Genomic DNA, 15,419 nt, shown 5'->3' with positions numbered 1-15,419 from the left:
ATGGAGCCGCTTCCTTAACCACTAGGCCCCAAAATGCCCCAAAAGTTCTCTTCTCTCAAATGAATCAACCTCATATCTAATAATATAACTAACACATATTGTCCCACCTAAAAAAAGTCCAATGAGGTTCATTTTAACAGCACCGTGACTGGCATATGATTAGCATGTACATCATCTGATTTACCTATTAAAAACATATTAATTTTAGTAATATGTTTCCCCTGTCAACCTTCACAGGAACCTGGGGAAGTCAGGGCTGCGAGTCTCCTGTCTGGGCCTTGGTAAGTGTTAATTAGTAAATATTACTTGGTTTAAGTAGATCTCCTCCACACTTCCCGGAACTTCCTGCTCTCCTCCATTAGCTTTCCTCCTGGTGCTCAGGAACCAAGGGAACCCTGCTGACAGCTCAGACAATGGATCTGTGTGGATGTGACGATTTACTCCACCATTAAGAAGAAAATAAGAAGAAAACAGAATTAAGCCATGAGCTTCCACTGTATTCTGAATCATTAAGAAATCATTAGGTTCCTCTTTTCCCTTTTAAAACAGCTTCTATTTCTGTTAGCACAGAAGGAAGGAGCTCGGTTAATCTATTTTACATTTCAGATCATGTGGTGCTTATAATTCTGGGGTAATTGTTGTTTTATTAATTACGCAACAAAACACAATAGTCTTTCAATCAGGCTACAGGGGGTAAATTTTGTGAAAAAAAATCAAATAAACATAGCATATAATCAATGTAATGAATTTTAATGTGTGATCTGCGGTTTATGATTAAAATCATTTAATCAGATGCAACCAATATTATAGACTGGGAGAATGAGAGCATTTATAGTAATTATAATGATTATAATTCTAAAACATAATACATTTTAAATATATTCAATGGACTTTTGGTATGAACATTTGACATTATACAGGTATTTCTGACAATGACAGAGAAAATAAAAACCCCTGTGCAGATTAGAGTAGTAAATTATTATAAACACAAACTAATCCTTAAAATGATCTTGAGACACAGATCCATCATCAAACCTATTCTTCCAAAATCTTTGAGGACTATGCCCAGTACAACATATAACAAAAATGTGTACTTCATATTTTCTGTTGTAATATAATATACTCTGTTTTGCAGGTACATGGGTCACTTTTGGAGGGCAGATTTCAGATGATGTAAGTTAAATAAAGCCTAAGTCAGATAATGTCTCCTATGTATATGGGCATATGTTTTAAAATATGCACGGAAACAGGACAAGATAATAGGTGGCATTTGTACTGTACAGAAAATCCCTAAGGGTAGATTTCCTGTTGGAATGAACTCCTCTCATGTCGGATTGTGTTAAAGGAGAGATCTTGTCTGGCACTGCTAAACATACGTTCTGTCACCACAGGCCAGACCCTCATCCTTTACTGTCAGTATTGTTTATGACCTCATCCAGTGACAGCAGCAGACGTGGTCTGTGGTCAGGCAAACCTCATCTAAAGGACAATGTGTGGCAGGATTCAGTACAAGGCATTAGTTAAACCTGTTTAATGAAGCTATCACGTTGAGGCCTATGTTCTGAAACAACATCTGGCCAATTCTACTGAAAGTGGACTTTCTGCCACACCATAATGCCAGTGAAATTTTCTCCTTTTTATTGTAATGTCTGAGTTCGACCCATATAACTTTTGTGGCCAATTGTGCATAAAAATGTTTTATGGGGTTGTCTAAAAATAGTTTATACATTACCGGCTAAAAGTTGAATAAAACAACTGGTGCTGGATTGGATTTATGACTAGTCCTTTTTACATCAAGTAATTGAAAGTAACTTTTACTCAAAGCAAAATGTATGCAAATTAAAGATTTTTAAAAAACTTTTACTTAATTACATTTTTCAGTACTTTTTCCCCATTTGGTCATCAGCACAGAATATGTCTGAAAAACAATAAAACGATAAAAACCATCCTGATTTGTTTTTACAACTCGACTACTGACTAACATTGTGTTCTGGTGGTTTGCAATAGAAAGTTAAAAAAATAATAATAATTTATGAATCGGTGAATATGTAATAATTGGCTTTTTTTGTATTTCTTACATCAATATATTTACATGTACATGCTCTGATCACACACTGGTGCTCAATTCCTGCTGTTCTGTTCATACAGGTGGCTGAGCAGCTGATGACTATTGCTTATGAGAACGGGGTCAACCTTTTTGACACGGCAGAAGTGTACTCCGGTGGGAAGTGAGTGTCACACTAAACCTGATTCTTGAACCACAGATGAGCTGCTCTAATCTGACTTGATATATGATAGTCGTCATTGTGGTGGAGGATTTTGCTGAAGATTCAACCAATAGACACAAGCAACAGTAAACCATGGTAGACAAAGTTGTTGTAATACACGACAAAGCAACAGTCAGCCAGTCGACAGATCTGTTCCCCTAGCCCCTCCGAGCCTTCATTCTTATACATTTCTCTTGTCATTAGTCACGTCATAAACATCACCAAGAAGACCCAAAAGACTGAGGTCTTGTGTGTGTGTGCCCTGTCTCAATAATATAATAAAATACGTTTTTTTCTGCAGCTGCGGCTATTAACAATATGTCAGGCGCTTGTTTCAATGATTTCGTTCACTCCCAAAATTTGTGTTGAATTTTGCCAAGGACAGACCGTGTCTCTTATGTGTGCATGTGTGTGTGCTTAGGCATATCATTCATATTATATTCCTATTACTTCAGTTCACAAAAAAGTGTTCAAAATATAATGTTATATACAAACATCTTATTTGTGTTCCTTCACGCACACACATAGAGTTAGACCCATAGTAAAATTTAAGCATAAATGTAATCCCACATCGGTTATCATAACACAGCTTATCATAAATACCAGTCTTGTTTTCAATATCATCCCTTCATTATTGTATTATGACCTTATTATGTGATATGTGGCTCAAGAACTGCAGGGATGGGACTGTTTCATCACAAAATCTAAATCTAATCTCTTCAATAATTATTTATTGGAGTATGAATAGATATTGTATCTACAGCCACAAACAGGGGGGAAAAAATGTATGATAAGCCGGTGTTATGATAAATATATGATAAGTCCGTGGTTTCCAACCGGAGGCGCCAGAGATTGCAGTGGGCGCAGAAGAAATTGTATCTCAGTAACAAAGTTATAATTGTAAACATTGAATGTGTAAACAATTACTCACCCAAGAGGACAATCTTAACTCTCAATAATCCTGTATGCTATAGTCTGTAGACTAGAGCTGTAAATCTTGGCTGGGTGCTTAATTTTAGTCTGGATTGGGTTGGCTTGGTCACCAAATATGATCTTCCTGTCTATAATACTGTTGTGTCTGTGATAGAAATGAGTATTGTGATAAAATATGTTGTGATATGTTTGTACCAGAAGTGAGGAGTAAGGTTCCCACTTTTACTGCATCTGGTGGGGTCAGACCTGCAGGATATGTTTTCAGTTTTGCCGGACACAGACGAAGCAACGGAACACCAGAAAGCGGTACTTCAGCGAAGCAACCAACTAAGCAAGCACTCCAGTACCGCGAATTGTTCGGCTGTGTTGGAAAACTGAAGCAGGACAAATCACAAACCAGTGAAACCAATAGCCCAGTCACTTAGGAGGATTCCATTTAATCGCAGAGGAGCACTGGAGTCACGAATGAAAGAGTTATTGGATCTGGACATCATAGAACCAGTGAATGGACCAGCTCCTTCCACCGCCATCCTGTGGTGGTAGTCCCAAAACCCAGAAAGGATGTTTGACTTCATTTGGACATGAGACAAGCAAATGAAGCTATTGTGAGAGAACAATGTCCAATTCCCACTGTGGATGAGTTACTCCAAGGCATGAATGGCTCAACCACTTTCAGCAAGCTAGACTTGAAATGGGGATATCATCAGACTCCTGAATCACTTGAGAGCACCACAGCCACAGTACACAACAGTACCAATACTTCTATTTGGCGTATCATCTGGCAGTAAACAGTACCAACAAAAGCTTATGATTTGGTTGGAATTGAATGTGTGTTTATATGTGCAAGAGACAGCAAGACACGTGACCAAAAACTGCATTAAGTTATAAAAAGGCTGAAAGAAACAGGGTTGACACTGAATCCAGAGAAATGTCAGTTCAATATGGACAGACTCAATATGACAGAATTCGGTTGTCAAAAGTAAGCAATCGGGTGTGAGAGTGCGAGCAGGAGTGGAAGCAAGAGAGCCAGAGAATTCCACAGATGTACAATGTCTTGTTGAAGCACACGAGTAGTGCTCCTACAAACACTCTTACCACAAGCACCCACACTAACCCACAAAGGACATATGGGTATAGTGGGAACAAAACAACATTTCAGAACATCTCAGGTGTGGTGGCCTGGCATGGACAAAGCAGCTGGGAGACATGGCAAAAATAGTCATGGATGTTAGATCATTGCTAGTCCGGACCAGCCGCAGCCGCTAAGACTCACACCACTGCCCGGTGGACCCTGGCAGGATGCTGCAGTAAACATACTGGGACCCTTACCATTTAATCACTCCATCCTGGTGCTCGTGGATTATTCCAGCTGATACTAGGAATATTGTCTAATGACAACCACCACAAAAGAAAAGATAATTGACAGTTTAGGAACAACTTTTAGTAGACACAGATTACCAGTCACGTAAACTGCCAAACACACAAACCAAAGACAGTGATCAATGTAAATTATGGATCCGTCCTTCCAACCTTCCTTCGAGCATCAAGCTGCTCCTGGAGTCAGTGCTCGACCCGCCTATGCTCAAACTTTGCAGCTTTGACTCAACTCATCATGCACCGCATGACTTTGTAGCTAATCGCCGAATGGAAGACCTGAGCAGAAACGGAAATGTCCATGATTCCGGACATTTCCATGATTCCGGACAGGACACTTTCGGCCTCCCCTCTCTCACAAGAAGGCTCAGCAGCAGCAACACTTCTTGAGGGTCCTCAGGAAGCACAACCTGGACTCCAACCTGCTACTGACCTTCTACCACTCGTCCATTGAGAGCCTGCTGACATTCTGTATTTCAGAATGGTTTGGCAGCTGCACCATGGCAGACAGGGAGAGGCTTCAGAGAGTAGTAAAGGCAGCAAAAAAACATCACCCAGGACAGCTCCCATCCTGGCTTTGATCTGTCTGACCTGTTACCCTCAGGGAGATGATACAGGTGCAATACACAACAAGGACAAACACAACAGTTTCTGTTTGAACAAACTCAAGAAGAGTTTTTCCCCAAAAGCCATAAACTCACACACACACTGACCACACAATATTAATATTTAATTAGCATTGAAATACTGTGCAATATCTGTATATTGTACAATATCATTATTCTTACTGTCCAAAATCCACTACACTAAATGTTCATAAATCCTTACTTCTCATATGTATATACACATTCATATATGTGTAAATGGATGCTGACAAGGCAAGCAGCTGGCAATTATATTTTACAACCACAGATTTTCTTTGCCTCTTAGTTTAGTGCTCATTCTGCGTGCTGGGTTTTTACAGGGTGGTAGTAACCTAGGGGTAACACACTCGCCTATGAACCAGAAGACCCAGGTTCAAATCCCACTTACTACCACTGTGTCCCTGAGCAAGACACTTAACCAAGAGTGTCTCCAGAGGACTGTCCCTGTGACTATTGATTGTAAATCGCTCTGGATAAGGGCGTCTGATAAATGCTGTAAATGTAAATTTGGTCATGGCTGTATTGAAATGGTGCAGTAAAAACACTGACTGTTTGAGTGTCATTTATTTAAATGCACCAGAATAACGATTCTTTTGGGCTCGTGCCGGGCATTTTATGGATGATTGCAGCTCTAATATAGATTCTATATAGCCTGCAGTGTAAAACAAGGAGAATAAGAACTAAAAACTACAACTGGGGCTTCAGTGAAAACAGGTTGGGAACCACTGCCATGGTTGCACATAAATTAATAGTTTGTTAAAGCAATCAGCATGTTTGTACTGTCATGGCACAGCTTACATGACAGAGATGGACTCATTTGTTGGACGTTTAAAGATAAACAACATATTACAAAGAAAATACACATAAACAGGGAGATACATACAATGACCGGGCAGCTACAGGGTGGAAACACAGACCCTCACATGTATAGTTTTTTTAGTTTTTGTATTTCTTCCCTTTTACAGGTAATAGGTCATATTAAAGGTTGGAAAAGTTTTTAAATGATTCCTCTTAACAGTTTAACACGGGTGTATACACATTTGAAGTTTTATTTATTAATTAGAATGCATGTGTGGAGTCATGATATGTGAAGTAAAGTTCCATACAATTTTGATTTTTAAAATTTCCATTCATTTGATTTTTTTTTTTGTTTACAAAGCACATAAGTCTTAATAGTCTCTCCACTACACACCACGGGTCTTAATATCTAGGTTCTTCATTCTAGAGCTGAAATTATCCTTGGGAACATCATCAAGAAGAAGTGCTGGAGGTACGTCATCTTTCTTTCCGGCATGTTTATGTTTTTTTTCTCCAGACCTGGCGCATTAATTGAACGGATCCATAATCCATAATCTAAATCATGTGCCTTTGTTGTTGTGGGTGAGTAATAAGCTCATACGGGTCTCAAAGTGGCAATGAATGTCTGTTGATGATGGAAAGACCTCATTACCAGCACCACACTCCATGTTTACCAGCTCAGCAGCGGTATCCATGGTAATCTGTGGGAAGTTTGTGTCTGCTCCTCGGCTGAGGGCTCACTACTGTTCTGGGCTTTGTGGGCGGGCCTGTGATCTCTCACATATTGATTCAATACATTTTTCAATCAGTGTCTCTCTCTCTCTCTCAGGGTTATGCCTGCATGTTTTTATAGACTGCTTGCTTAGCAACACAGTTGCCATGCTAGAATGAGCACTTTTAAAACTGCAAGAACCAATTTATTCTTTCATGAAAACTATTTGTATGGAATGTTGCACAAAAAATATTTGCAACATTTTAAAACTAAATTCGGACCATATTTACTGTAAACAGAATATTTTTCATAAGCTGTAAACTGTAAAAAATGATACCAAAATACTGTGAGAGGAAGTAGCAGAATTCCACAAATAGAAAGAATGACTCAGTTATTTGACAAACCTGTTGACATACAGTAAAGCTAGGAGTGTTTTACATTTCAGTTTTTTATGTATTATTTTATGTATTATTTTATACATTTTAGATTATTCTCTCTGCCTTTCATGTAAAAAGTCATGTGCACTATGCAGGTCAGTATCTGTTGTGGATGTTTGCTAAATTAGGTCTAATTAAAGTTTTGTATGTTTTCCCTAAAGGAGGTCAAGCCTGGTTATCACCACAAAATTGTACTGGGGAGGAAAGTAGGTGGTCAACTACCTTCTTTTTTTCAAGATATTATATTTGTGTAAATTATGAAGCCTTTCATGATATTTGCACATGTGACATATTGACAGGTGCAGGTTCAAATCATTCAGAATAAGGACGTGCATGCGTGATAATGGTCATGCTGTTTATAAAAAAAATCACTACAGATTGTCTACTGGGTGACAGAAACACACCAACAAAAAGGGTAGATAGTTCTTTCCATTCTTTCTTATCTTTTTTATTCTTGTTTGATGTGGTGTATTCTAGTTTTACCCATGTAAATCCCAAGGACATCTTAACCTACACCAGCAAACAAGCACCGTGCTTAATGCTTAGCTTGTCTGGATTTCGGAACTCTGTGCAGATGCGACGTCTTTTCTGCGTCTGAATAACCAGAGTGCAGCAGCATGACTGTGCAGTAGCAGAGCACCGCTCTTCCTGCTCACTGACGTTTCTAATGAGATTTACAGCAACTGCTGATGGAAAGCTGCATCACCCCCGCCGCAGTGGTGGAGAGCAGACGGCCGCTGATTTACCAGAAAGTGCTGCTGCTGTGGTTTTTTTTTTTTTTTTTTTTTTGGTGCAACTGTGAGGAGGGAGCAGTTATGAGTTGAACCAAAGGTCTTTTGCCCCCATCCACTCACGCTGACTGACAGGCGGGCGGAGTGGGAGGCTGAACCGAATGACAGCATGGGGCCTTGAACAAATCCACTGATAAACAATGCAGAGGCTGCAGGCAGATGAACAAGTTAATTTGGCTCCCGACGACGTGCGGCGGGTAGATTTGTGTCTGGCGCTGGCGGTGGATCTGTGCGTCTGTGTGTCAGCTTGTTCGATGTGACAGAAACATGTCGGTAATCGGAAGTCTTTTCTGTCGGATTGTTTTTTTATTCCCAGAGCTGAGACAGAGCGCGGCCTTTCCCGAAAGCACATCATAGAGGGTAAAATTTCTCCCCACCTTCTTGTTGTGTTTTGACTTTTTTTCTTTCTTTCATTTGTTCACATCTTTACACAATAAAACAAGAGGCTCAAATCTAAGAAAAAAGCACCCCGGGTTCTCAATGGATGACTCAGCATTTTCCATCAGGTTGCTGTCTCCTTGGGGTCCTGGAATAATATGTTTGCTGAGAGAGAGAGAGAGAGAGAGAGAGAGAGAGAGAGAGAGACTTGCTGCATTTTAAAGTACGCTGGCGGCAGTGAGATGCGGTGCTGCTGCCACTGCAGTGTCAGAGGATGTCACCACTAACTCACGGTGTAGAGCAACCGGCCAGTGGTGCAGAGGTCTGACTGCAGTCTTTGTCTTTGAGTACACTTGGGTTTGCAGGAGCTACTGTAAAAATATTCTGAAAAAGAAAGACCCATAAATGACTAGGTATGTGGAAACCTTGGACTAGATTTAAATGGACAGAAGTGGAAGACTAATCCCATTCTGCCTGGACAAGCTTTGATTGTCTCGCCCATTTCACTTCATAGGGCTGAAGTTCAGAAAAAAGATGTAATCAAGGAATGAGGATAAAACAGCAGGCTCTGTTCTGCTATCTAATAATAATATTAATAGTAATAATGTCATCCCATGACCATGAACATTTTGCAGAAACAAAAAGAATCAGAGCAGAAACAGACAAAGCTGTCAGACAGGCATTATGAATGAAGGTGCCTGTAATGAGGGCTGTTCAGATGAACTAATGGCGGTGAGTTAGTGGGATTACCCTCTCCCAGATGAGCACTGACAGCGAGAGGTGGGCTCTTCTGCAGGATTAATTAGCCCAGCGGCATCATGCTATCTGTAGGTTTGCACAGTCAAGGCCCTGGCATCTGCCGTTCTGACAGTTCTGCCTCTACCCCCCACCCCATTCGTACTCGCCGCCATCCTTTTCTCTCATTCCCTTCTGCTCGCCCGGCCAGATTTCTCCTCCCCCATGTCGTCGAGCAACTGGTTAATGTGTTTGCTGCTCGGCATTTACACTCTGACTAAGGTAACCCACCTCCTTTCTCCATCAACCCCTCTGCCCTCAGGTTTAAAGGGATCCCTGCAGAGGCTGCAGCTGGACTATGTGGACGTTGTTTTTGCCAACCGCCCTGACAGCAACACACCCATGGAGGGTGAGTGAGTCGGGGATAATTCCATTTCTATGTCTGACTCCTGTCGCTTTTCCTCGTGCGCTGTCACACACTCAGGGTGTTCTGGCTCCATCTATATTTCACCTCTCACGCTGGCTGTTGCTTCAGAAATGGGATTAGAGCAGTCCTCCAGGGGTGGAGGAGTATTTTTGGGTCCTCCTCAGTGGAGCTGCAGGTCCCGCTGTGCGTCTTTAAGCTTCTGCCATTCAGCCTGCTACTGGCCGAGGGCAATTCGGCATGGCATTGCTGTCAACAAGAGAATAGTGATGTCCATCATGACCTGACACACTCACAACCAGCCATGACAGGTTCAACGCTTTGTTTGCAGACTTCCAGCCGTGCACACCTTCAGACCAGCTCCTGCGAAGAAACGGTACTGGAGGTCTAAGCCTGTGCATTTGGCCTAGCTAGAATGATGAACCTAATCACACACTGGGAGATTTAAAGCATTAATATGTAATAAGATGAGGCCATGCATTCTAAAAGCGCGTTGCAAAACGCTCACACAAAACTCACGAATTACGAAAAGCAACGCTCCTGTGGGGTAATGCACATTATTGAGGTAAACCTGCCAGATAAAGCTCCCGAGGGGCTGCACTGGTACTCCTGAAATAGCTCCATTGGTGTACATGCTGCGAAATAAAGTTCTCACTGCGGTTTGCTGCACACAGTTTTTGTAATTTCCTGTTACATTTCATAAATACAGTCCACTTCTGCTCCTCTCCAGTCCCACTCCCGAGATAAACAGATGCCATGATTTACACCATGACAGGAAAAAAAAGGAAGACAGTTTGAGGTCATCTAAGAGTCACAACATTATGCCTCACATTTGCATTTTTTTAACAGTAAACTGAGCATCTTCCGAGTAATATGCCGAACAAATGTGTGTGTGTATGAGTGTGAAAGTGAGGGAACGAGCGAGGCAGAAGGAACAGCCACCCATTTCTCCCTTAGGCTCAAAGTATGATGTCATGGCTTAGAAGTCTGTCTTTATTAATGTCATTTTTTTTCTCAAAAGTCCCCTCTAACTGCCACCCAGATACCACCACACACACAAATGTCCACAGCCAGTTATTCACCTCTACCCCCCACACAGGTATACACACAGACAACACACTGACCCTTGACATCATTCTAAAAATTTCACATGAAGGCCATAACCTTCTGCCGAATGACAGAATATTTTCACTGAGAAATCCCACTTTCTTTCTCTCTTGTATTTACCTTGTAGTACATTGCAGTTTGTTTATTCTATGGCATGCGCTATAATTTTTGCTGCTGGGAGGAATGTAGATTATTATGTAGAATGCAGCTTTCTTTTGTCTATCTCGCTCTCTCCGTCCTTCTATCCATTGTTGTTCATGTCAGACATTCCTTGTTTCTATCTCCCACCTGCATCACCCACACACACTCGATCTCTGCACAGCCATTTGGCCCTGAATGTGCTAAATTAGTTTCTAATGAAAGGGGGAGCGCTTTTTGATGATGATGAAGACCTATACTTTCCTTTAAACAAAGGATTCTATTTTTGCGCTTCAATTTTTCTTTCATTCTTTAAGTACTTGGGAAAGAATTTAGATGAACCTCACTGACATGATGTAATGTAAAAAGGTTTAATTTTTTGTTAAAATGTTGAATGTTTTATGTGTATTTAAGCTTCTGAACCACATTGAATACCTTGCTGATGAAATACTAAAATTCAGTGATTATCACTTCTAAAATAACTTCTAAACTAAAGGGGCAATATTGCCCCATAGTACTGTGTACTGTTTCAGAAATTTGAGAAACTGGCACATAATTTTGATGTGTCTTGTAATTGAACTTCCAGCAGTTTCACTGAAAAGTGATGTGTTTTCACAGAGATTGTTAGAGCCATGACTCATGTAATCAACCAGGGCATGTCCATGTATTGGGGGACGTCAAGATGGACTGCTATGGAAATAATGGTGAGACGTGAGATATGATTTTCCTATCAAGATCTGTTAGACTAGTGCTGTCATAGTTACACTCTTGGAATCCTTCCTTTCTGATTTAATATCACTCTGTGCATGTAACAGATTGGAAGCGCAGAAGGTTGGAATGAAAAATAAAGGACATCAGGGTCCCTAGAAACATGACTGATAAAACACTGCTGTGAACACTGTTTTAATTGTTGATATGTTGTTCTTTAATAGCCTTACAGTTGAAAAAAAGCATCTAAGAAGCTATGTTAGAAAAAAAAACACATTAAAAAGTGACAGATAATGAATAAAATCTGCAACAATGGCTTTTGGATTTTCTTGATACTCCCCCACGTTTCCCCCCTGTTCTTTCTTTTACTCTCTAGGAGGCCTACTCAGTGGCGAGACAATTCAACTTGATCCCACCTGTATGTGAACAGGCGGAATATCACTTCTTTCAGAGGGACAAGGTGGAAGCGCAACTGCCAGAGCTTTACCACAAGATTGGTGAGGGCTGTTTATCATCTACCATTTCAGATCCTCTTAATAAATGCAGACTTTATTTAATGAAAAAAAAAACGCCTGTCCATGCAGGTGTTGGTGTGGTTTCCTGGTCCCCACTAGCCTGTGGAATCATCTCAGGGAAATATGAGAATGGTGTCCCAGAATCCTCCAGGGCCTCAATGAAGGTAACAGAAATCTGAATCTCCACAACACATCTGCCTGTTTCTTATTCATACATTTGAGCGGTACTCAAATATTAAATATTTGGTGTGTTAGTTTGACCCTGTTCTGTAAAAAAAATTGTTGGGAAAAAGTACAAATTTAAGTCAGCCAATTATTTTTTAATTCTCTCAACTTAACGCCAGTGCCACAACTACATGGGCATGAAGTTGAGAGAACTTAAAACTTGCAGCTGGTTGCCTTAAATTTTCCCCAAATAATTTTCCCAACTTTTGTGAATATAAAACAATATAAACAATTATATGTGAATATAACAATTTTTTTTCTTTTTTCATCTTGCACCTATCCAGTCATACCAGTGGCTGAAGGACAAAATTGTGAGCGAAGATGGACGGAAACAACAGGCAAAGCTGAAGGAGCTGCGGCACATTGCTGAGAAACTGAGCTGCACACTCCCACAGCTGGCTGTCGGTGAGCGAACGGTTCTCACGCAGCACCTCCGGCTTGTCACTTCAGCCATGTGTAACCTCTCTGAATTCAGTGCTATAATTATCCTGTGTGTCCTCCCACAAGCTGAGTGGGGGCAACATTTACCCATTCAGTGCTAGGGCATGCTGCCATGCCTATTGGGCCCTGTCAAATTAGCAATATTTCTTCAAAGTCTCTTCCAAATAAATCATAAATGTAGCCTTGAACTGCATGTGTCTCCTTGTTTGTTCGCAGCTTGGTGTCTACGCAATGAAGGAGTGAGTTCAGTGCTGCTGGGGTCCTCAAGCCCATCGCAGCTAACAGAAAACCTGGGGGCAATACAGGCAAGCGAAATAAACCACTGAGAGTGATGATTCATTAGCATTGCCCGAGGATTTATTGAGGTGAATGTAATGTGTTGTTTTTGCTTATTTTCTGAACAGGTTTTACCAAAAATCACTCCCAGCATAGCCTCTGAAATGGACCACGTCCTGGGGAACAGGCCGCACAGTAAAAAGGACTACCACCATTCATAGACGCAGCCCTCTGTCCCCTAACCCTGATTCAGATGATCCATGTCTCCGACTATGTTCTGTGTCAGTACCAAGCTCCTCTACAAGCGCTATGCATGCCTCTTACTAGACCCAACGCTCACCAACATCCCAAGTCTACTGTTTTCATATCACTGTATTTTTATCCAGTATGATGTGCTAATTTGCAAGGCCAGAAGAAAAGAGAAAAACTGCACATCTGAAAATCAAAATTAACATTCTGTAATGAAAACAGTCATGTTTATCGTCTTCAAAATGGTCTTCGGTGACTATAAATTAAAAACAGGCATAATTTCTCTTTGGGCATGTACAGTGCAATGTCACCCCTGTGTAGTCAGAGAACATTTACTCCCCAAATATCCTGTGCTGACCTATTTGCTGTTCCTGAGGCTCTGCACCATCTCTCTGGGGACTGTTATTTGGTTACCTAAGAATGGCTAAGGTGAAGTTAGCTTCCCTCTTATTGTGAACTGCTGAATTTAAAATGCAAAGCACAATTTTTTTTTCGGTGTTTGATCGCGGGGAACAGGGATCAAAAGTGTATGCATGTGTTTTGCTTGGGGGTGTGGCTCCACGCCTGAAATGCAAATAAAATGCAAATGTTATATTGTTTACAAAGCTGTAAATCAGTAAGATTAAAGTACAACAGTATGATATGATAGTAAACTATTGGAAATATTTTGTTTTTAAAAAATTAAACAAATGTTCCCAGAAAATAGTCGTTTTTCTTTATGTGTATATACACACACACACACACACACACACACACACACACACACACGCAGAGTACAGGCCAAAAGTTTGGACACACCTTTTCATTCAATGTGTTTTCTTTATTTTCATGACCATTTACATTGGTATATTATCCCTGAAGGCATCAAAACTATGAATGAACACATGTGGAGTTCTGTACTTAACAAAAAAAGGTGAAATAACTGAAAACATGTTTTATATTCTAGTTTCTTCAAAATAGCCGCCCTTTACTCTGATTACTTCTTTGTGCACTCTTGGCATTCTCTCGATGAGCTTCAAGAGGTCGTCACCTGAAATGGTTTTCCAACAGTCTTGAAGGAGTTCCCAGAGGTGTTTAGCACTTGTTGACCCCTTTGCCTTCACTCTGCGGTCCAGCTCACCCCAAACCATCTGGATTGGGTTCAGGTCCGGTGACTGTGGAGGCCAGGTCTCCACTTTTTGTTAAGTACATAACTCCACATGTGTTCATTTCATAGCCTTCAGTGAGAATCTACCAATGTAAATGGTCATGAAAATAAAGAAAACAAATTGAATGAAAAGGTGTGTCCAAACTTAAGTTAATTCTTTTGCATGTTAATGTGTTTCAGACCATCAGAGGTTCGTACAAAGTGCAATACAGTCTTTCACTAGTGGTCGAATTCATATCCATATTCATGACAAGGACATAATACTTTATCATTACTTTATGATATGAAGGTCATTCGTTCCGTAAAATTTATGATCGGTTCCACCCGCTCCGTCTTTGTGATACATATATAAAAGCTTCGAAAGTAAAGAAATAAACAAATGACCCTTCAAAAACACGACCAAATACCGTCTAAAATGATTAAAGATGGCATGAACATGCCTGATGTAAATAGTGATTCATTTCAAGAGACTCAAAAGTCTCACACACGCGGGCTTTTTTTTCAGTTAAGCACGCCCATCTCTTTGCTTATTGGACAAACACCCTGTCAGTTTTTCAAAACCTCTTTCCCATTTGTCCGCTTTGACAATCGAAGGGAATTGTTCCAGGGACTCACCAATCAGAAACGACCGCGGTTTTACAAAGTTTCCGCGCAGCGACTTTCGCCGAAGAGACAAATAATGAGGTCGATTCTTTCTTTTCATTGACAACATGCAGTCGTTACAAGTTAAACTGCCGCTGCTATAGGGACGCGTCGGACACGTTTGGAGTTAATTTTGGGTTTTGCGTCTTAACCCCGCAATTTTCTTATAAAATAATTCTAAAAGGTTCATAAATACTTCTTAAACTTGGAGTCAGAGTTAGCGTGCTAAGCGCCTAGCCTGAAGGCTAAAGCTAAAGCTCTGTTGGTTTCCTAGCCAACGGCAGACAGCCTGCGGGCTCACGAAACCTTTGCAGGTGAGTTGTTGATTCATGGCTTAAAATTAAATTTTGCTTTAGATCATATACTTCACATATATTATATACAGCGTTTCGTGTCATTTTAAATATTTGAGGTAACTATGTTGGAAATTAAAGTTATGTCAAAAGCCCATTGGCCATCCTTCACGGAGACACTTTGT

The 15,419-nt window shown here is 40.6% G+C and overlaps 1 protein-coding gene and 1 pseudogene across 1 annotated transcript; both read left to right on the top strand.

The window, feature by feature from the left end:
- LOC114787807 (kelch-like protein 24) overlaps nt 1–433 on the top strand; it is an 11,246-nt pseudogene extending 10,813 nt beyond the window's left edge.
- Nucleotides 233–13,855, top strand: kcnab1b (potassium voltage-gated channel subfamily A regulatory beta subunit 1b). Its single transcript, XM_028977292.1, has 13 exons — nt 233–281; nt 1,136–1,173; nt 2,149–2,228; nt 6,444–6,488; nt 7,327–7,371; nt 8,273–8,316; nt 9,392–9,478; nt 11,357–11,442; nt 11,823–11,943; nt 12,031–12,125; nt 12,471–12,591; nt 12,844–12,932; nt 13,032–13,855. The coding sequence occupies exons 3-13, from the start codon at nt 2,164–2,166 to the stop codon at nt 13,122–13,124; spliced, it is 891 nt and encodes a 296-aa protein (XP_028833125.1). The 5' UTR covers nt 233–281; nt 1,136–1,173; nt 2,149–2,163; the 3' UTR covers nt 13,125–13,855.
- Nucleotides 13,856–15,419: the final 1,564 nt, after the last annotated feature.

The sequence above is a fragment of the Denticeps clupeoides genome, chromosome 4, assembly GCF_900700375.1.
Source record: "Denticeps clupeoides chromosome 4, fDenClu1.1, whole genome shotgun sequence".
Classification (NCBI taxonomy): domain Eukaryota; kingdom Metazoa; phylum Chordata; class Actinopteri; order Clupeiformes; family Denticipitidae; genus Denticeps; species Denticeps clupeoides.
Note: the sequence above shows the minus strand (reverse complement) of the source record. Positions and strands in the feature narration are given on the sequence as shown.

What these genes read in the sequence shown, in the direction of transcription:
- kcnab1b (XM_028977292.1), top strand. Translation starts at nt 2,164, where the DNA reads ATGACTATTGCTTATGAGAACGGGGTCAACCTTTTTGACACGGCAGAA. An exon ending in ATCAAGAAGAAGTGCTGGAG is followed by an intron (nt 6,489 to 7,326) that starts GTACGTCATCTT and finishes TTTTCCCTAAAG; the next exon opens with GAGGTCAAGCCTGGTTATCA. An exon ending in AGAGCTTTACCACAAGATTG is followed by an intron (nt 11,944 to 12,030) that starts GTGAGGGCTGTT and finishes CTGTCCATGCAG; the next exon opens with GTGTTGGTGTGGTTTCCTGG.